This window comes from Entelurus aequoreus, linkage group LG05 (assembly GCF_033978785.1).
Source record: "Entelurus aequoreus isolate RoL-2023_Sb linkage group LG05, RoL_Eaeq_v1.1, whole genome shotgun sequence".
NCBI lineage: Eukaryota > Metazoa > Chordata > Actinopteri > Syngnathiformes > Syngnathidae > Entelurus > Entelurus aequoreus.
Genome location: NC_084735.1, coordinates 71830426 through 71852627, shown reverse-complemented (window position 1 = coordinate 71852627; position 22202 = coordinate 71830426). Strand labels below are relative to the sequence as shown.

Sequence of the window (22202 nt, the reverse complement as noted above, 5' to 3'; positions counted from 1 at the left end):
CAAAAGTGTTTTTATTGACATTTGTTGTAGCAGGGGCAACCGAGAGAAAGCTAATAATGAAATAAGCATTGTTAGAATGTATTCCTTTTTTCTTTTTTTTTTTTTAAAAAAAGCTTCAATTTCACATATTTGACTTTACCAAAATACAACTTTTTTTTAATGAATGTAACAATCAGGAATAAATTAGCATGTGGCAATAAAAAAGTGAGGAAGAGGCTATGGAAATTGGTAGACCTTCCAAGCTAAATGCTGCTGCTGCTGCTGCTCCCGGAGTTTCGGAGGCTGACTCTCTTGCGGGTATTGTCGGTGCAGCGTTCCAGGATGAGCTCTGGACTCGGTCGAGGAGGGATGACCGGAGCCTCCTGCTTCAGCTCGGACTCTGAGCTAATGCTCAGCTGCTCTGGAATGTTTCCTAGGCGGGCAAAAAATGCAAAATTGTCATTGCAGCGTAACATCTAAAATCAAATGGTGATACAAAGATTAGGCAACTCTACCAATACCTACCAAGTCTTTTTTTTTTTTTAAAGTTTTTAAATGCTGAACTGATTTTAACACTTAAAATACAATTAAAGTATGTTATATTTTTTATTTTATATTTAAAACATTTTATTTTGGTCTACAAAACATGTAATGATGGTTATTTGGTCAAACGAGATTTTGTTGTAGATGATACGGAGGACAGAAATTAAGGAAGCCCGGTCAGACATTTCTGGTAAAAAGTACCAATGATTATCACACACACTAGGTGTGGTGAAATAATCCTCTGCATTCGACCCATCACCCTCACCCCGTGGGAGGTGAGGGGAGCTGTGAGCAGCAGCGGTGGCCGCGCCCGGGAATCATTTTTGGTGATTTAACCCCCAATTCCAACCCTTGATGCTGAGTGCTAAGCAGGGAGGTAATGGGTCCCATTTTTATAGTCTTTGGTATGACTCGGCTGGGGTTTGAACTCACGACCTACCGATCTCAGGGCAGACACTCTTAAGATACGCTGCCTAAGGTTTAACTTCTACAGAGTCATTATCTCTCCAATGCTAAATCCTGGACGTATCTATGTGTATATTGACAACAAAATTATTTTCTATTCTATATAATGTTAATACTTTTATCGCTGCTGCTTTGAACACTTTTAAATAACCGAGGTTCAAGCCAGCTATTCAGTAAGCTATGCTACGAGCTACATTGCAAAGGTAATAATGGATTATAATACTAACTGGTCCAACCATTGCCAAACACAATAGGCACTGATACAATAAAAAGTAGTTTTTCAGGAAATTCATTCTCTATTTTGCCGGAGGACGGCGATGCTATTGTCTCACATTAGAAGGCTAAGTTAGCTACTCAACAAATCAAGCTTACAACTTATCATTCACACATTTCTAACCTACTGTTATTACTTACTGTTTCATTGTCTCTTCTGTTGCCATACATAGTAGTCACCAGATCCGCCATTTAAAGTAGTTTTTTTGGAAAATCCATCTTTTTGTGAAATGTTGTGCACGAAGCACTACTCTTCTTTACACACACTTGAAGAGACTTCTTTATAGTTGAAGGCACATTGCCAAGAATCATCAAAAGTTAAAAATGATGCACTTTTTTTTTTTACTTCAGATGAGGCTTAAAGTTTGTGTAGTGGGTTTGGGTTTCATCCAGGATGATGTTGTGGCACAGCCGGATTTACATAAAATAGGCTGAATTGTTCCAGGATGTTTGGGTAAATTTCTACCATATATGGATAATCTGCTGATGTCACACTTGAACAAAGCGTCACACTTGAACAAATTTTTAAGTGGAGGAAGGCAAGAATGTTTTATACATACATGTATCTCTGCAATGCCTCCATGGTTTGATTTCAAATGTTCAGGACTTGTGCAGATACCAATATGTAAGAAAACTTGTTTTGCTTGATAGGGCCCCTTTAAGGACTTTCCAAATGAGATGCACAAAGAAGATCTGTGATGAAAATCACTTTTGAGTTCTGTGTCTGCCTTTAAATTTTTCATTTTATCTTCATTGATTTGAATTTGAAAAAAAATTAAAGCTGCGAGTAGCATTGAACGGGCTCTCGCCCCTGTCTTACCGCAGGCTGGCACACATGACGCATTCAGTTACGTCCTTCCCGATGCCCTAAGCCACCACCAAAAATTTCAGAACCCCCAAAATATAAAAATGTTTGCCATATCTAACACGCCTGCAAATATGGGGACTTTTCGTGCATGTTAAGGGCCTCAAATGGGTGTCGAAACATTTATAGAAGAAAAAAAACACAGCAATTTCAATAAGGCCATGACTGTTCTCTGCATCGCCGCTGTGGGGTTTGCTCCACTATTTGGGCCATAAAACCAAACAAAACAAAACAAAGCAAAACAACAAACAAACAAATACATTAAATTTGATTAAATAAAAAACAATTACATCAAATGGAATAAAATACTAATACAAAAATGTAATAAAAATAAAACAAAGCCACTTCAGACTGTCATAATCATTTGCAGCAATTAGGATCAGGATTTTAACTTGTGAAACCGAGTTATTAACGTTTCATGTTTTATGGCAAACCATCAGATCATAGTATGGCGCCATGTCATGCCCACATCCTGTCATTTGTCAATAAGATGTGCGAAGATCTGTGATGCAAATCCCCTTTGAATTTCAAATTTTTGCATTTTCGCCATACATTTGTATTCGACACAATTAACCGAGGTAAAGCAAAACAAAACCTAAACGATAAAGCCTTGTATACTCTTTATTGTACCCAAGTATTGCCATATCTTAATTACTGTGTGGAAATATAAGGAAAACACATCACCTTGAAAACATTATGCTCAAATGCTCAAAATGGGCTTTTAATAATGATGCCAACATCAGGTCTTCTAAGCATTGTAAAAAAAAGGGGGAGGGGGAACTCTGAGAATAATAGACAATTTTGGCTATCAGGAACAAACAAATGCACTCTTTATAAAGGCATAAATAACTACATTTATGGATCTGGTTAGATTTGAAAACTGCACAAGTGATATTTAAAGCTCAAAGTAATGTACTGACGCCAAATATCTAAAAAAATATGTTCAAAGAGAGAAATCCGTCCATCCATCCGAGAGAGATGTAAAATTAATTTTGACTGGTAAATTGAATTTAAAGTAGCCTTATGTTAACTTAAAACTGTGTGCATCAGTTTGTGGGGTGACTCAGTGTTGTCAATTGAATGAGAATATCAAACAGCATTCAATAAAAAAAAAAAACATATATAAATTTGTTTGTGGAAAAAAATTATTGTGAGGGTGTTTTTTATTTATATGAACTACATCTGATGAAATGATAGGCGCATGGGTTTTTATTGTGATTAATCTTTATATGTAACCTGTAATTACATATGGTACTAAAAATGGTTATATATCGTAATATGTATTGTATTGTTAATAAAGAATAATGTTATTATATCTGATTGACTGGGCATGACTTTATAGGCCTTTGCTTCTTCCTTCTCTTTTCAATTGTTTTTTAATAACACTTTTGTTTTTTTCAGTTGTCGATATTGTATTGGAGATGCTCTTTCGTTTGAAATATGTAGATGGAGAGTATTTTTGAAATCAATACATTAAATTAAATGAGCACAAACAACATAGTTAATTCAGTTTTCCGCTTGAAATCCAATTGTGAACATCACAGAACAGACTGTGGCCTTAAAATTTCTGCTGTTTTTTTTTATGTTTCTTCTGAGTTATGCTTACCTTGGTTTCTGCGTTCTTTCAGCGGTGACTTTTCAATGTTCTTGGATTTCCTTGGCACAGCCGTGGGACGCTGGCCCTTCTGCTGCAGGTAGCGGCGGCTGTTCCTGCGGTACGTCTCCTGGCTAAGGCGCTGACGAGCTCTGTTGTGGATGCTCTTGGCGTTTTTAATGGTGGACCTGAGAAAAATGGAAGACACTAGTGACTCATTCATTGCTAAATAAACAAACTTGAAGGATCTGGGTTATATTAGTAGTACAGTATACCTGCGAGGTGGAGGTTTCTGTCCCTGCAACTGCTCAGATTCATAGTTGGCGTCCTTGCCGGCTTTCTGCAGGAACATGGAGGGAAAGTGACCCGTCTCCTCGCCTTTCCTGAGCCAAACAGGAAATAATTCTGTGGCTGTCATTGTTGCGTAAGACCAACATGTCCTAATCCATAAAGAAATCTCATACCTGACGACCCACCAGCCGTCCAAAAGCTTATGAATGACCTCGATGGTTACTCCCTTGTCCAAAGAAATCTCATCCTCCGTCTCCTTCTTGTAGGCTCTGATAGTGACGTGCAATTCTCCTTTAAGAATAGCAGTTGATGTCATGTGACAAACAAAAGCAAAAAAAAAAAATGAGTAAAAGTTAAAGGAAAAATGAAAAAAGTGGTATTTGAGATTTTAACTGACCCTCGTAGTTTGGTTCCACGTCCTCGGTCTCCTCTGGTCCGTCCAAAGGTTCCAGGTAGGAGGCAGGGGCCCAACCTCGTTTTATGTCGCACTGACAGAACCACCAGCCTGAACGCACACAGCAACGTTTTTTTGTTTCTTGATAGAAGTAGATTTCGAATGGCGTTAGGTAACAAGTTATGTTTTGATTGTAGTATGTTTGATAATGCAAAAAAAAATTTGAGCGCAAGAATACGTTATGATAGTTAGCTACATTTATTTTTAACCAGTTCTATAGTTAGGTAGGTAGGTGGTAGGTTAGTTTGTGGTTAGGATTACACAAACTATAAACCCATTTTAATTGATTGCTGGTTATTTAGGTACTTGGTTAGATTATACAACAGACTATGCTACGCTATCCTATGCTATGCTATACTGTGCTATATTGTGTTACGTTATGCTATACTATGTTATGGTATCCTATGTTATACTATAATATACTATGCTATGCTATGCTATTTTATGCTATGGTATGTAATGTTATGCTACACTAAGTGCTACCATTTTATGCTATGCTATGCTATACTGTGCTATGTTATGCTATACTATGTTATTCTATCCTATGCTACACTATAACATACTATGCTATGGTAATGTTTTGCTACACTATGTGCTACTATTTTATGCTAAGCTCTGCTATTCAATGCTATGCCAGTGCTTCTCAATTATTTTCTATTACATCCCCACACAGGAAGAAGAAAACATTTCAGCCCCCACCCCCACTCTCCATTGCGACTATAAATAGTGGAGATAATTTGTCTGTAAACAGTATCATTTGTCTATAAAATTGTTAAAAGTACACCTCTGCATAATATTGTATCTTTATTAACATTAGAAAAATATATTTTTTTAAAAACATTAAAAAAAAAAGAAACAGAAAGAATTTACAACAAATAATAAATTGTTAATATGTTTTTTAGTCTGTAACAAAAAAGTTTTAACATGCGTCAATTTGCCTGATATTAAAAAAATGTACATCCTTAACTATACATTTTTTTGATCGACTTGAACCATTTGATACTGAAAAATAAAATTAAATAGACTCAATAAACATAATAAATAAAAATGTAACATTGGCTCAGAAACACTATACCGTGTAGAACAAAATTTAATATAGCATTTTGTACCGATTTTTTTTTTTGTTAATTCAATTGAAGTCAGGATTATTGGCTAAAATTAGCATGTTTTGTCATGCACAGCTTTTCAAAGCGGGTTTTGAAGCATAAGAACTGTGCTATACTATGTGATGTACTATGTTATACCATGCTATCCTATACTGCAGTGATCCCCAACCACCGGGCCGCGGCCCGGTACCGGTCCGTGGATCGATTGGCCGCACAAGAAAAAAAGAAAAAAATACAATGAAAAAAAAAATAAAATAAAATAATTATTAAATCAACATAAAAAACACAAGATACACTTACAATTAGTGCACCAACCCAAAAAACCTCCCTGCCCCATTTACACTCATTCACACTCATTTTGCACAAAAGGGTTGATTCTTTCCGTTATTAATATTTATGGTTCCTACATTATATATCAATATAGATCAATAGAGTCTGCAGGGATACAGTCCGTATTTTTATGACAAAAATAAAAAAAATACAAAAAAATAAACACACTCCAAAACCCTAATTTTAAACATTCCACAAGATGGTGCCATTTCCCCATTCTTTGATAGTGACGTCACTATGTAATGCTTTACCTTGTTTGTCATCATCCCTGCGGATTGCGGGGAAGTGCATCCAAATGCAACGTTTCCTTTGACTTTGGTTAATTTTATTTTATTTTCCAGTTACTGATATCCATCCATCCATCCATCCATCCATCCCTTTTTTCTACCGCTTGTCCCCTTCGCGGTTCCAAATACAGCGGCTATAAGGCGGCTTATGTGCTTATTAAGCTCCTCCCCTAAGTTAACTGCCTGCCTTCTAGGAAGACTCTAACTCGGTGATGGCTTTACTCTTCTAATAAATAAAGCCAAATAAGCTTTTAATTCTGATTCTGAGAGGGCAGCGTGGGCAATTTGCATTAAGAACGGCTCTCAAACAAACAAATTAAAACTGTTTTCATCGTTCATACAAAACAGGTTATTTTCTGGCGCATTTAAAAATCAATTAAGACGCATGAGCAATTAAAACATATCTTATGTGGTACTGTCAAAATTAAAATTGCAAAAAACATATTAAACGTGAAAAAATTAAATATTAGTAGGACCTATTCGACGCCGTATAAGCCAGCGATACCCCTCGTCGTCGGCTTATTCGAGTGGAAATGGCGAGCATTTAATCGCCAGAACAGCTGAGCTAGCTTCCGGGGTTGGCCGACATGGTCTCACAAGATGTAGTTTCTCTTTAAATATCCTTCTTGAAAATGGCCTTGCAAATATATATCTGCCAAATAATCAACGTTCTGTTCTCCTTCTCTGCTATCCCGGTCTGGCTACGGCGCAACACTTCCTGCTTCCTGCTGAATTGAATCTTGTGAATGACAAGTGAGTATCCAATCACAGTCTCGTTAACATCAGGCTACTTAGATAGGCTACTGTCAACAACTTGTGATCTGATTGGCTATCGAAACTGTCTATCATCTCAATGTGTTCTCCAATTCATCCGCTAACGGTCCCGGTGAGTATCCAATCACAGGACGCGCAAACGTCACGTTCAATGGAGGCCAGCTAGAAGGCCTTACTAACAACAACTCGTGATCTGATTGGCTATCGCAACTGTCTACCACTGTATGTCCCAGATCGCTTGTTGATTCTGAAGGCCTCTGGCAGATTTTGTACAGCATGGCAACATAAGCTAGCTGAGTTCTGATTGGATACAAACTAAAACTAAAAACAACAGCACTGGAACGAGCGTAATACGACATGAAGAGAATATGGATACTTTTAGATATTTAGGGAAAGTAAATGAAAAAATAATTTCATCTTTATTATGATCATGATTTCTAGTTATGTTAGGCCAGCAGAGAAGGCCTTGCTGGCCCTGACGGCACACCACTGGGTTTTGGTTAGGGTTTTATATAATTAGCCGAAAAAGCAATGCATTCAACTACAGAAATAACAACAACCAATGGTGCATTGCATTAGCCATCTTGTATCACGTTACAAATCAAGTGTCCACTCTTGCGTTGTCAGCGCTACTGTGGGCAAGTCTTTAAAACATGGTTCACTTCCGTTGTCGTCACCCTTGTGGGCACAACTTCGAGTAGGTCTGCGGCCACAGCTATACCCTTCTCCAATGTGAATGCTCCCGCTTAAGTCACATTCATCTGACCAGAACGTCAAAAAAGTGATAGCGTCATAATTTTTCACCAAAATAAATAGTTGACTACAGAGCAGAAAACAGGTGATAGCATGTTTTAGGAACTCACATGAAAGTTTCGCCACTCCTGTCTCCGACTGCTCACCCACAGACACGCTCTTCGAAGAAAAATATTCTGTAAAACTGTCAGAGCCAAAATACTTGTCCTCTTCCATTCTAATCTTCTAAGCGCAATAATTTGTTTCAGAAAATGTTGACTTTGATTGCACAAAATCCTTGAAATTGCCACAAATGCGCAGGTACTGAGACCGACGAGAGTGGAAGCCATGTTTACTTCGGTAAACACTGTAGTGCTTGCGACATCATGACATCATGTCAGCATGCAGGTCAGAATGCATTCACATTACAAATCGCATTATATTTGTAACGTGAAGGGCCACTAAAAAGATCGGATTTGACTAAAAAAATCCAAATTGGATGCCCGACCCTGCAGTGTGAACGTGGCCTTCTTGTTGGTTGAAGATGGTTCATTTTTTTATCCACAATTATTTTCCAGTTGCTGTTCTGTGCTCTGCCGTGCTACATTACAATAACTTCAAGTTAGAAGTAAGGACAACTATGTTGTTGATTTCTCACCATTCTGTTTTTTCTCCACAATCTCTACCAAATCTCCAGAGTGGAGATTGAGCTCGTGTTTGGATGTCTTGATGAAATCTGCGATCACTCTGTACGTGTCCAGGATGATGGGACTGGATATCTCTAAAAGGGGATAAGATAATAAACTGATCTTAAATAATGATTATTACTGTAGGATCTATGGATAATATAGGAAATTGTTCCAAAGGCGATGTCTTTTAATCCGTGCAAATGAAGCCCTCTATTTGTATTATGTCAACATAAAGGTGGCCATAAACAAATTGCAACAATTCAGCAATGACCAGTTTGTTTAACAACTTACCAGAAATATTGACTTTGTTCTCCACAAATGTTTCACTTTTTTTCACTCTGAAAAAGAAAATAATGATCACTGTCCCTTTGTTTCATGTGTTAGTTAAATGTTGTTGACCCTGATAACTACAATATAGACTTATAACAAATATATATGTTTTTTACTATTTTATTCCGACACAAAACAATGGCCAGGGTTTTTGGTTCTCCATACTGACGTGTTTGGAGTAGATGGGTTTTCATCCTCCCGTCGAACTTTGAAGAAGACGTTGAGGTGTGCGCAGCGCGAAATGTGTGGCGGCAGGTTCACCAGAGACTGGCAGTATTCGGCCAAGGTGCTCTGCTTGTTTTCCCGTGACCTTTGACTCTCCACCCACCGCGGTGCTGCGAACAAGCACGCACGCACGCACGCACACACACACACACACACACACACACACACACACACACACACACACACACACACACACACACACACACACACACACACACACACACACACACACACACACACACACACACACACAGATTGGCAATTCACTTTATTACCTGTGAAAAGAGGAAGCATTGCAATACTCTGCTTTACAAAGTGATGCAAGACATGCAATTTTGGTTGTCTTTCCCCCTACAGCTTGATTGCCTCAGGAAAGATACAGAAAAAAACGAGAAGTCAATTGTTTGACCTGCAGATGCTTCCTGAAGTAATCTCATTGCAGCGTGATAAAAAAGGGTGCCTCAAAAAAATAGTATTTTACTATTTTAATGGCACTGTTGTGTTATTTCCAAACAGATTATTTTAATATCTTCACCCGTTTGTCCCTAACGACAAATAATGTCAGCTTCCTAAAACAGCTGCAAAAATATAGCTTTTTTAAATTTGTTGTCAATCTTTTAAAACTACTTCAGTATAGACCTACATTTCAACAATAAACTAGTACCTAAGATCCTATTGCCAAAAAATGTCCGCTTCCCAAAAATGCTGGTGAATATCTTAAATATTTTATATTTTCGCTAATAAAGCAACCTAATCCTGAAGTACCATATATATATATATATATATAAATGATAAATGGGTTATATGTATAGCGCTTTTCTACCTTCAAGGTACTCAAAGCGCTTTGACACCATTTCCACACTGATGGCGGGAGCTGCCATGCAAGGCGCTAACCAGCACCCATCAGGAGCAAGGGTGAAGTGTCTAGCCCAAGGACACAACAGACGTGACTAGGATGGTAGAAGGTGGGGATTGAACCCCAGTAACCAGCAACCCTCCGATTGCTGGCACGGCCACTCTACCAACTTCGCCACTCCATCCTTATATATATATATATATATATATATATATATATATATATATATATATATATATATATATATATATATATATATATATATATATATATATATATATATATATATATATATATATATATATATATATATATATATATATACAGTACCGTTCAAAAGTTTGGGGTCACATTGAAATGTCCTTATTTTTTAAGGAAAAGCACTGTACTTTTCAATGAAGATAACTTTAAACTAGTCTTAACTTTAAAGAAATACACTCTATACATTGCTAATGTGGTAAATGACTATTCTAGCTGCAAATGTCTGTTTTTTGGTGCAATATCTACATAGGTGTATAGAGGCCCATTTCCAGAAACTATCACTCCAGTGTTCTAATGGTACAATGTGTTTGCTCATTGGCTCAGAAGGCTAATTGATGATTAGAAAACCCTTGTGCAATCATGTTCACACATCTGAAAACAGTTTAGCTCGTTACAGAAGCTACAAAACTGACCTTCCTTTGAGCAGATTGAGTTTCTGGAGCATCACATTTGTGGGGTCAATTAAACGCTCAAATTGGCCAGAAAAAGAGAACTTTCATCTGAAACTCGACAGTCTATTCTTGTTCTTAGAAATTAAGGCTATTCCACAAAATTGTTTGGGTGACCCCAAACTTTTGAACGGTAGTATATATATATATATATATATATATATATATATATATATATATATATATATATATATATATATATATATATATATATATATATATATATATATATATATATATATATATATATATATATATATATATATATATATATATATATATATATATATATATATATATATATATATATATATGCTTACATCACTCCGTCGTTTACTATTGTAAAAGGAGGGGGCCATTTAAAGGCTAATTAGAACCTGCTACTTTTGAAATACAATAGCGCACACATTTTTTAACATACAGACCGTTATTTAACATCAATAATGACACACACTTATCATTTTAAAATGAAAAAAATGAAAACGATGTAATCATTTAAATTAATAAAAAATACAAACAAATATTTTGATTGGTAAAACAAAAAGGATGAATCATAAAATAACTTATGGCTTTATTCATTTAAACTACATTTGATGGAATGATGACTGTTTTTATTTTTTTTGTTTTTACGTAATTACTATATATATTGTATGTATTATGTACTTATATAGTAAATATTGCAATAGAAGGTCATCATAAATTGTGTTATTTATACAAAATCAGATTATTATGTCTGAGTGATGGAGCAGGTCTTCTTTTGCCCCTTTTCGGATACACTATGTTTTTCATTTTTTATTTTGTTTAAATTGTATAGATAGAGAGGGGGGGGTTCCACACATCTGCAGTCCCCTCCAAGGTTTCTCATTGTCATCCCATTGGGTTGAGTTTTGTCTTGCCCTGATGTGGGATCTGAGCCGAGGATGTCGTTGTGGCTTGTGCAGCCCTTTGAGACACTCGTGATTTAGGACTATATAAATAAACTTTGATTGATTGATTGCATTAATCTATTGTAAGTAAATGTGTTATTGAAAGTTTCAATTTTGATGTGACTTTTTTGTCGTTAGGAAGAAACATGTCAGTATTTTTGTTTTAGGCTGATTTAAGGAAAGGAGATGACAGTTTTAAAATGTTTTTAAATGTACATTAATATACTCGGGTAAATTTGGCTGAAAAACAAACAAACAAATGGCACAAAATGCCCTTATAGATCTTCTAAGCGTATAGGAATGTGGTGATTGACCCTTACCTGGCAGTGATGGAATGATGCGATCTTTCTTCTCTATTTGTCCAGATTCAATAGGAAACATCTCTTTAAGGGATTTCTGTGAACATATACTGTATATAAGACGTCTACTTTGTCTTACACTGACTGTATTGTCTTGTTTGTTTAAGACAGGGGTCTCAAACTTGCAGCCCAGCCGGTCATTTGCAGTCCCCTACATAATGACATTTTAACTGTGCGGTAAAGCCCTCATAGCGACAAGAATACTAACACCTCCTAGCATGCTTTTCGGTACCTTTTTATGAATGGTTGTATTCTTTTAAAGTTAATGTGATAGGCTAGCCCATGTCTGTATTGTTGCATGTTCATGTGCTGCGTGATGGATATGGCGTTATTTCTTTTATGACACGGTGAGTCACACAGTTATGTTGAGTAATGACCTTCTGACATTTCCAATCCGTTTAAAATTGCTCTATGAGTTTCTTAAAGGCTAACAATTGCACAATCAAAAAACGATTCACTTAAAGCAAGGGTGTCAAATGTACGGCCTGTGGGCCTGTTCCGGCCCGCGAACAAGTTTTATCCGGCCCGCGGTATGAGTTTGCTAAGTATAAAAATGAGCGGAAATTTTTGAATGAAAGAAACTGCTGTTCTTAATGTGTCCACTAGATGTCACAGTAGCAATTATTTGTATCTTTGTAGATTATGCTACATATGTAAAAAAAAAAAAAAACACATGTCAGTGCACCAGTTGAGGAAAATGAGCAAACTACATAAATAACATCCTGTAATTTGATTTTGATATTATTTTTTAATCTTGATAGATTGAAAATTAACACCAATGAGTTGACTGATGAACATCATCACATAATTTATTCAGAAAGTACAATTAACGACAAATAAAGATAAAATATTATTAAACGTAACGTACAAAAAAACCCAACAACATTATGATTTGTACATTTTCAGAATGTGCTTGTTCTATTTTTAAACAAAGAAAATAATCGGAAGTTGTCTTTATTTTTAAGTTATCGTGCCGTGATTTTTCCAGTCCGGCCCACTTGGGAGTAGATTTTTCTCCATGTGGCCCCCGATCTAAAATGAGTTTGACACCCCCGACTAAAATGCCCTGGGTAACCCAACAGAATGATGATATGGATTATTATGCAAAATTGTATATTTACATTTACTCAAGTCTGCCGAAGTGCAGGGTCACTGACTCATTAACATTGTTAGTAGAAGTAGTTAACACATTTTCTAACTTGATTAAAACAGGATTCTGCCCAGCCCCACCCAGATTTCTACCAAGGTCAAATGAGTATGAGACCCCTGCCGCAGAGCCATGCCGTTTCATTGCAAAGGACGAAGAAACTCACGTGGAAAGTGTGGATTTCAGGATATGTCCTGTAGATGAGTTTCTCTGAGAGGTCGCTCCACTTCACCATCAGCATGTACACCTAAATTAAGCAAGCCATTTTTAACAAAGAAAAAAAGTGCAGGATTCATCAAGATGCTACACATTGACGTGTTTGGAGTCTTACGTAGTGTTGACTGGGGTAAAAGCGTTTCTCAAAGCCGAGCAGCTTCACGTGTCGAACGTACAGTTCCTCCATGTTGACTGGAAAACAACGCGCAAATGGAACGATGGAGACCAAGTGAGATGAGAAGCAACTGGTAGCTTTGATATACTGCACAGTGTGTGTAAGTGTGTGTGTGTGTGTGTTGTGTCATCAACAGCCCCCAGGAGTCACTTCCTCTTAAAACTACATGTTTTTGAAAACACAAGTAAGTGCCTAAAAAGAGAAAGGAAATACATTTTACCGACATTTACCATAAGTATTATATAATGTATAAGTATGTATTTGTTGTTGTTTTTAAGTTTATTTTGAAAATGCATACAGTTTCAATAGAATACTTCACCATCCATCCATCCATACATTTTTCTACCACTTGTCCCTCTTTAGGGGGTGCATTTGGGCGGAAGGCGGGGTACACCCTAGACAAGTCGCCACCTCATCGCAGGGCCAACACAGATAGACAGACAACATTCACGCTCACATTCAAAACCAGTTTTCTTTTAAGTCATACACAAATGTATCAGTGCTGTTGATCTATTTTAAAATTTGGCGAGAGAGGAGAAGGAAAACAAATGTTTTGGCATTGCTACTAGTTAATTTGTTAGACAAAATCTAAATTATTGATTTCCCAAAAAATTTGTTAGTTTGAGTACTTTGGCAGAGGCAGGGAAAAAGCTTTTTTTTTTTTAGGAAAAAAGTTATGTTTTGGTTGGCGATGGGTACTAAATACAATCGGTCCGTAGAATTCCATAAAAATTACAAAATCAATTTCAAGTTAATCAAAAGTTACATGAATTCTGTCTAACTTTTCCACTGTTTCAGGAACCATATGAACTTTTAAAAGGGACTTTCATCCTAACACTTTATTTATTCAGCAGAGACAAAGAGGAAGGAACTCAATCACACCCCCCCCCCCCACACACACACACATAAAGGTCAAACCTGCTTTTATCTTGTTATAAATCTGAAATGAAAACAGGCAGTGTTGCAAGTGAGCCTGTTCAAGACATCAAATGTCATTTGAGACGGAAAAAAAGATTTCCCTCAAAGGATTTAAGCCTGTAGATGAGGATTCGCTTTGGCACAGTGCTTGCCTGTGGATGTGTGCATTCACTTCGTCATCAAAACCCATAAAGAGTTACTTCCTCTTGTAAATACATGTTTTTGAAAAGTCCTCTACTTCATCGAAAAAGAAAGCAAAAACTCGGTACTGACATGTTTGATGATGACAACCTCTACTTGGGGAAAAAACACAAAAACTAAGCAATCTATTTAGCTGGGGAAAACATTTAATTTTGAAGGAGAATAACAGCCACCCTAAAATAATACAAATATAAAAGGTGACAAGATGTTATGAGAACAAAGTGGGAATTTTGAAAGTTTTCAGAAAATACATTATTATTATAGATTTTTGTGTGTTTAGACTTAGACTTAGACATAGACAAACTTTATTGATCCACAAGGGAAATTATTCCACACAGTAGCTCAGTTACAAAGGATGGAAAGTGTAAGGATGGAAAGGATAATGCAGATATAAAGTAGACTAAAAATGTACCATAGTAGCAAAATAACATATTTTACAATATTTACATATTATATATATAGTATATAATTTATACTGATATATTATATTATTATATTATATTATATTTGTATATAATATATACAAAAGTTTTAATAAACACAAAAGTGAAGAATGTTGTGATTGACAGAAAATGTTGATCTCAGCGCTTCTCAATTATTTTTTTTACAGCCCCCCGAGGAAGAAATAAAAATTTTGCCCCCCGCAACTGTAAATAGTATTTGTCTATAAAAATGTAATAAGTACACCCCTGCATAACATTAAAATAAAGAAATATAGGTCAATTTACAACAAAGAATAACTTTATTAACATCGTGTTTAATCTGTAGAGGAAAATATTTAAAAGTATATCAATTTGCCTGAAATGAAATCCTAATTTAATTGATAAATATTTTTTGACCGACTTAAGCCATTTGATACTGAAAAATAAAATAAAATGGTATTAATAAATAATAAATTCAACATTAACTCAGAAGCACACTATATAAGACACTTTAACCGACAATAATGAATGCACAATTCGTGCTGATTTTTTTCTTATATAAATACAAATTGGGAAGTCAACTCGAGATCTGGCTTGCCACATCATTTTAAACTGCAAGTGAAACCTACAAATAATACCCGTCAAAAAAGTACTTTATATTTTCTGACTAAAAGTATTCATACCAGAAAAGCATACGTTGTGATGCGTTATTGAAGTTAATGCAAACTAAAAAAGTATGCTTAAAATGATCAAAATACATAGATATTAAATGTTATTATAAACATGCCCGTTTCTTAGGTGCTCTATAGGCAGAGTTGAACGGCTCCCAGAGGCTCCATTGTAAGCAGACAATGCATTAAAAAAATGCATTAAAAATAAATCCATCCATCTTCACGCCTTTCATAATGATTGTGAACAATGGGCAAAATTCCCCCCCAAAAAGTGTAGTTCCCCTTCAAAGCAGCCATAACTGTGATGTGGCCCTGAATGAAAACAAGTTTGACACCACTGCTCTAGAAGAAGTGAAATAAAGAAAGAAGAAATTAGGATAACACAAAAACAAAACAATCTCTATCCCCAAAATACTATTTTGTACATTTTGGTGTTGGAGGCAAGAAAAAAATGCCATCAGAACAAGTTGCTTTGATTGCCACTAATTAGTTAGCAGGTTTAGACAAAAACTACAGGTTCTGTTTAAAAATAATTTATTTGTTCAATTTAGTGCCTATGATACTAATCAGTTAAGTTAATTAGTAGGATTATATAGGTGTATAGCTCAGTTGGTAGAGCGGCCGTGCCAGGTTCGATCCCCGCATCTGCCATCCTAGTTACTGTCGTTGTGTCAAGACACTTTACCCACTTGCTCCCAGTGCCACCCACACTGATTTAAATGTAACTTAGATATTGGGTTTCACTATGCAAAGTGCTTTGAGTCACTAGAGAAAAAAGCTATATAAATATAATTCACTTCACTTAGACCATACAATATTTGTTGCTTTGGCAAGTGAGTGAAAATTGATGTTGGAGTAGGGAAACATTACTAGTTAATAATGCAATGATACTTTAGTTGGTTGGACTACATACAAGAATAAGTTACCGTTAAAGGTAAGAAAAAAAAACTCGAACAAAAAAGCAGCAAATTAGCTGAAAAGATGAAGTTAATCGATAAAAGCCGTGATGAGAGAACATAATCAGATAACATGAATGTGAGACGTAACTTTATAATCAAGTCCCAAACACACCCAAAAACAGTTTAATAAAATATGAATGTGAATATATACATATTTTAAATGCATTCATGTTAAACCAAATGATCAGTAAACACTAATTATGTTTTACAGCTGATCCAGGAGCGACTGTCTGTAACCGCCCTGAGCCACTGTGGGAAAAACTCTGTGTTTGCTTCCGTCTCAATCTTAGCCAAAAAAAGACAAACAAATCCAGTTCATGAGTTAAGTTTTGTTTTAATATGAGCTCGAATGTCTCTTCTTACAAGAAAAACTTTGTCACGTCGATTAAAGCTCAATTTGAGATGTTTTAAAGGACGAAAGGTGAGTAAAAGTAGCGCTGGATGTCGCCAAATGACGCACTACCAGAGAGGTTTGAAAGCTGTAGTAAAAATACTAGCAGGTTTTGGCGGATAAAATTGATATTAAACTGAAGGTAAAGGGTTTTTCTTGCCGGTTGTGCAAAAAGTTCGGTGTGAGATGTCGGTTTTTCGCGTAGTTTGAGGACGGAACGTGGGGGAGAAAACACAAAAGTGAGTCCACATTTCCCTCCGTAGAGCAGAGCGGCGCTGGTGTTGACTCTCCACGGTTCTCATGTGCCTTATAAGTCCCGCCTCCTGCGCTCTTAGAGTTAAACTCGTTTCCAACGACACTTCCAGACAGCAAACATGGCAGAAGAAGCACCAGCAGCAGCAGCCGCCGCCGGACCGTCCAAAGCCCAGGCCAAGCCCGCGAAGAAGAAGACGGCGGCCTCCAAGGCGAAGAAAAGCTCTCCCAACATCTCCGATGCGGTCTTGAAGGCGGTGAAAGACAGCGGGGACCGCAAAGGGACCTCCATGTCAAGCATCAAGAAAGCCATTGCAGCGATGGGGATCGATCTGGACAAGAGCAACAAGCGCGTCAACACGTCAGTGTGCAGACTGGTGACGAATGGAGATTTGATCCAAGTCAAGGGTAATGGCGCTTCTGGCTCCTTCAAACTGCCCAAGGCGGCCGAGACCAAGACGAAAGTGGTCAAGAAGGTCGCCAAGAAATCTGCCGCTAAAAAACCCGCCGCGAAGAAATCAACAGCCGCGAAGAGAGTTGCCAAGCCTAAGAAAGCCGCGACCCCTAAGAAGAAGGCAAAGGCACCGGCCAAGAGCCCCAAAAAGGCCAAGAAACCTGCGGCTAAGAAATCTCCTGCCAAGAAAACTGTTGCCAAGAAACCTGCGAGAAAGCCACCAACCAATAGAGGATCACCCAAAAAGGCTACGGCCAGAAGGGCCAAGAAGTAAATGTGCCGACTTTAAACTGCATACCACTTCAAACAAAGGCTCTTTTAAGAGCCACCACAACTTCCACTTAAGAGCATTTCCCAGCTATGACACAAGCATTTAGTAAATATTTAACAAAATCCCCTTTATCAAGTTGTACATGCAGTAGAACTATTACAATCACTTAAAACATACATATTTGTCACATTACTCCTAGCTTGTCACTTAACCCTTAGAACTACGCTATAACAGTACATTCTGTCATTGAATTTTATTATTCAACATTACCTTATCTTACACATCCATACTATCCTATGTTATGTTATATAAACATTGTCTTTTTGAATTCAAGGCAAATGTCCTTAGTAAGGCCCACATGCATGGTCCAGCTGTTACTGGCTGAATAAACGCCTGTCGATGGCGTTTTGTATTCACTGAAATATAAAGTATTTGTGGGTAAACATGGCTAAAATAACTTCTTAAACAATAGCCTGGTGAAAGACTCAGAATAGTCTTTATTGACATTGTTTGAGAACGGGTTCACAAACTAGGATTTTTTTTTTTCTTGGTACACTCGTGTAACATAAAACATAACAGAATCGAAAGCAACCATACTACTTGTTGCTCTCATTATTGCAGTAAATATGTGTAGATTTTATTTAAACATGTTTGAATCGTTTCTTATTTAAATGTTTGCTATTTGTAAATGAAAACTTGGGAATAATTGGTACTACACTATATGTAGTGAAAAGGAAATTTCATAATTTACTTTAGCCTAAACCATTTCGGACTGCAACGTTTTCAGTTTATGAATGTACAACTGTTTGTTTATGTAAAACTGTTTGTTTATTTTGTTGACCATTGACGGAAGAAATAAATAAATAATGAATGAATAATGAATGAATACTAAAACAATCATAAATAGATTAAGAACGTTTGTAATTCACTCTTGAAAGGCGGAGATTTCAAAAACACCGGTGTTGCAATTTGATTGGTTCCCTCATTTCAAAATGTTCCCTCCAACAATTTGATTGGCTCATTTCAAAGCCCTGCCCTCCAATAGGTCATCAGTAGCAGCGCGCGCGTTTTTCCTCTGGACCAATCAGCGTTGCTGTCGTTCCACAGAGCAACTATAAAGCTGCGACTCGCCGCTCGTTTACATTCACTCCTACATTTAGCCTGCAAGCGCTTCGTCCGAGTTAAACATGGCAAGAACCAAGCAGACCGCCCGTAAGTCCACCGGAGGAAAAGCCCCCAGGAAGCAGCTCGCCACCAAGGCTGCACGTAAAAGCGCCCCGGCTACCGGCGGCGTCAAAAAGCCTCACCGTTACAGGCCCGGCACTGTGGCCCTGAGAGAGATCCGTCGCTACCAGAAGTCCACCGAGCTGCTCATCCGCAAACTGCCCTTCCAGCGCCTGGTCAGGGAGATCGCTCAGGACTTCAAGACCGACTTGCGTTTCCAGAGCTCAGCCATCATGGCTCTGCAGGAGTCCAGCGAGGCGTACTTGGTCGGTCTGTTTGAGGACACCAACCTGTGCGCTATCCACGCCAAGAGAGTCACCATCATGCCCAAAGACATCCAGCTGGCTCGCCGTATCCGCGGAGAGAGGGCTTAAACATCTGAACACCAAATAAACCAACGGCTCTTTTAAGAGCCACTCATTTCCTCTGTTAAAGAGTTACACTTCTTATGCAAATTTAGCACTTTAGCAATTAATTATGTGTTATTGTTTTGTTGGCTATGATCTTATAATACATCTTAATAGTCATAATGACAAAATATTTAACCACGGTCAATTTAATTAGCCTGGCTTTGTCGATGAATTTAGAATTGACTGAATGTGCACAGCATCTTATTTATTTCGTCACATCAAACACTTGTCCTATCAATGATTTACAATTCAAAAATATACATAATCTCAAATAACCAATTTATGAAAAGTATCAAAATTTTGATTTCGGATCCAATAACAAAGCTCAAAGATCTGGTATCGGTGGTCACGGTATTTAAAAATTGCTCCGCACACATCACAACCAATCCTGTGTCAGCGGCAGCACATACAAATTAGCATGCGGAGGAATATAAATACGTAGGCGTGGGTGAAGAATATGTAAAACAACAAAAATGCTAAGTGTGTGTGGAAAATTTATCGCGTCAATCTACATTATTGATCCAAGTTGTTGCCAGTCACAGTAGTCAGGCCAAAGTTCCTTAGTCCCAACGTGTTATGCTACATTAAGTATATTCTACATCGTATTGCAGTTTCCGTAGTGTAGTGGTTATCACGTTCGCCTAACACGCGAAAGGTCCCCGGTTCGAGACCGGGCGGAAACAGTTTTTTTTTTAGCCCCTCTTACTGTAAACAGAGATGTTTGAATACATAAATGTGTTCACATTTAATTGAAATGTAACTGAATGACTTTAGGAGATGAACAATATAATTGGCAGCCATCTTTGTGTTCCTACTTGCGATACACTGTCCTTTTGTACATTAGTTAACTAGTCAGCCACACAACTGTTTCATATAAGATGGCTTTGAGCAGCTTATTCATCAGGTGACATTTGAAAAATGCACAAAATTAACCTTTTTCCCATTTTAGCTTTCATTTCATTTATTCATTCTAGGTCAAAACAAAGAACAACAATCAACATAACTTCACAATAAATTATGAATGAGAAGGAAGAAGTATAAACTTATATCTGCCCCGTATTCACACAGTTACATTTGTTGTGTAACTCAGAACACTTATGGCAATATTTCAATTTCACGACATGCAACAAAATAAACATGAGAACAAAACGTTACTCCAAATCATATCTTATCATCATGATTGATTTTCTTTAATACAAAGAGATTCACTTTGTTTTGTCCCATTGTCCAGTTTGTTCAGTCAACTTATTACACCTTTGACTAAATTTCTTCTTTACCTTGTCGTTGTTCTAAATCTCAATTTATTAAAGATTTCACTTCCCTTTAAATATAAATATTTTCTCTTTTAACAAATCTCTTTTGAATGTTGTTTGGTATAATTTTTGCATGTGCTTTGTACATGATTTCTAAGATATAATTTTCTCTACCAATTCATTACATTTTAAAGTTTAACTGTTTGGATATTAAAACTTGATCTCATTTGTTCTTTAAATCTCAACTCTACTACAAAAAAATCATACATTTAGTTTTACCAGTATTAAAAACAATCTATTAACAACAAATCATATTTAAATTTTAATACATTTGTTTTCAACTTCCTCTAACATATCTTCAATATTTTGTAGTAGATAAAATAAGGCTGCGTCGTCCGCAAATAAAATACACTTAAACAGTTTGGAAACCATATTAATATCATTGACATACATTTCCGCCATGTTAACAAACAATGAAACAGGCTAACGCTATCGTATACTGCTATGTTTAAGTTGTTAAGCTATTTGGCAAACTGTCTGTCTATGGCCTGCTGCTGGCCCTGCCTGGCGGCACAATGTACCCGGCTCTGGGGTTCCTGTCCCTGGCCTGCCTGACTGCGTGTGGCCGGTGGTCCCTTGTTCCCTGGGCACCGCACCTGCTGTCTTGGGTTGGGGTGGCTGGGGCCATACTTTGGCACACACTGGGAGACAAATATAGTGTACATACATACTCACAAACACACAATTATTCATACATATATACACACATATGTACATTCACTCATACATATACACACACACATTGGTACTTACCCAAATACATAGGTACCTATGCTCCCACATACATACATACACAAATACAGTACATACATACACACACGGTATATGCATATACATACATATACACATACTGTACATATACAAGCACATATGCATACATACACTCATGCATATAATCACATTTCATCAAACATATATTAACGTTGTTCCCACAGGGGAAACTGGGTAAAACACGGCACAATGACAAAGCTCAACCTAGTGTTACCATAACAATCTACAAGGTTAATACAGTTTGCTTCTCTTTCTTCCCCTCCATTTATCTGCTTTTTTTTTTTGTAATTCAAGTTATCAATACATACACGTATTGTTGCATTTGAAAAAATGGTATTGTTGATAATAGAGGTAATTATTATTATTCGGTAGTGCTATTTTTATTGGCTTTTTATTGCTCCATTTGTAGTGTAATAATGTTCATTGTCATTTCTGTGTTATTAATATTTACTTCACTAACTGCTTCTTTGCTATCACTTTTACTATCATATTTTTACATATCGTATTTGCTGATGTTGTTGTCTCTCTGTCTTATCTCCTTTTGTCCCTGCAATTTCCCCCTCTGTCTTCCTTTTTTTTTTCTCTTTCTATATCCTCCCACTCCGGTCGGGCTGTGCCT

At 36.9% G+C, this 22202-nt stretch overlaps 3 protein-coding genes and 1 non-coding gene across 6 annotated transcripts; 3 read left to right on the top strand and 1 right to left on the bottom strand.

The window, feature by feature from the left end:
• Nucleotides 1–4: 4 nt before the first annotated feature.
• ncf1 (neutrophil cytosolic factor 1) lies at nt 5–13420 on the bottom strand. 3 transcript variants are annotated; one of them, XM_062046508.1, is made up of 11 exons: nt 13267–13420; nt 13102–13182; nt 11750–11825; nt 8882–9047; nt 8674–8720; nt 8352–8474; nt 4408–4515; nt 4184–4301; nt 3995–4102; nt 3732–3907; nt 6–412 (listed from the first exon to the last, which is right to left on the bottom strand). In XM_062046508.1, the coding sequence occupies exons 1-11, from the start codon at nt 13336–13338 to the stop codon at nt 243–245; spliced, it is 1245 nt and encodes a 414-aa protein (XP_061902492.1). In that variant the 5' UTR covers nt 13339–13420; the 3' UTR covers nt 6–242. The 3 variants fall into 3 exon arrangements, with proteins under 3 accessions (XP_061902491.1, XP_061902493.1, XP_061902492.1); XM_062046507.1 differs by having other exon boundaries at nt 5–412; nt 3995–4301; XM_062046509.1 differs by lacking the exon at nt 8352–8474 and having other exon boundaries at nt 5–412.
• A 3824-nt stretch (nt 13421–17244) lies between these two features.
• On the top strand, nt 17245–18130 carry LOC133649831 (histone H1-like). Its single transcript, XM_062046506.1, has one exon. The coding sequence runs from the start codon at nt 17263–17265 to the stop codon at nt 17866–17868; it is 606 nt and encodes a 201-aa protein (XP_061902490.1). The 5' UTR covers nt 17245–17262; the 3' UTR covers nt 17869–18130.
• Nucleotides 18131–19026: 896 nt separating this feature from the next.
• On the top strand, nt 19027–19479 carry LOC133649830 (histone H3-like). Its single transcript, XM_062046505.1, has one exon. The coding sequence runs from the start codon at nt 19053–19055 to the stop codon at nt 19461–19463; it is 411 nt and encodes a 136-aa protein (XP_061902489.1). The 5' UTR covers nt 19027–19052; the 3' UTR covers nt 19464–19479.
• A 630-nt stretch (nt 19480–20109) lies between these two features.
• trnav-aac (transfer RNA valine (anticodon AAC)) lies at nt 20110–20182 on the top strand. Its single transcript has one exon. It is a non-coding gene; the product is annotated as a tRNA-Val (tRNA).
• Nucleotides 20183–22202: the final 2020 nt, after the last annotated feature.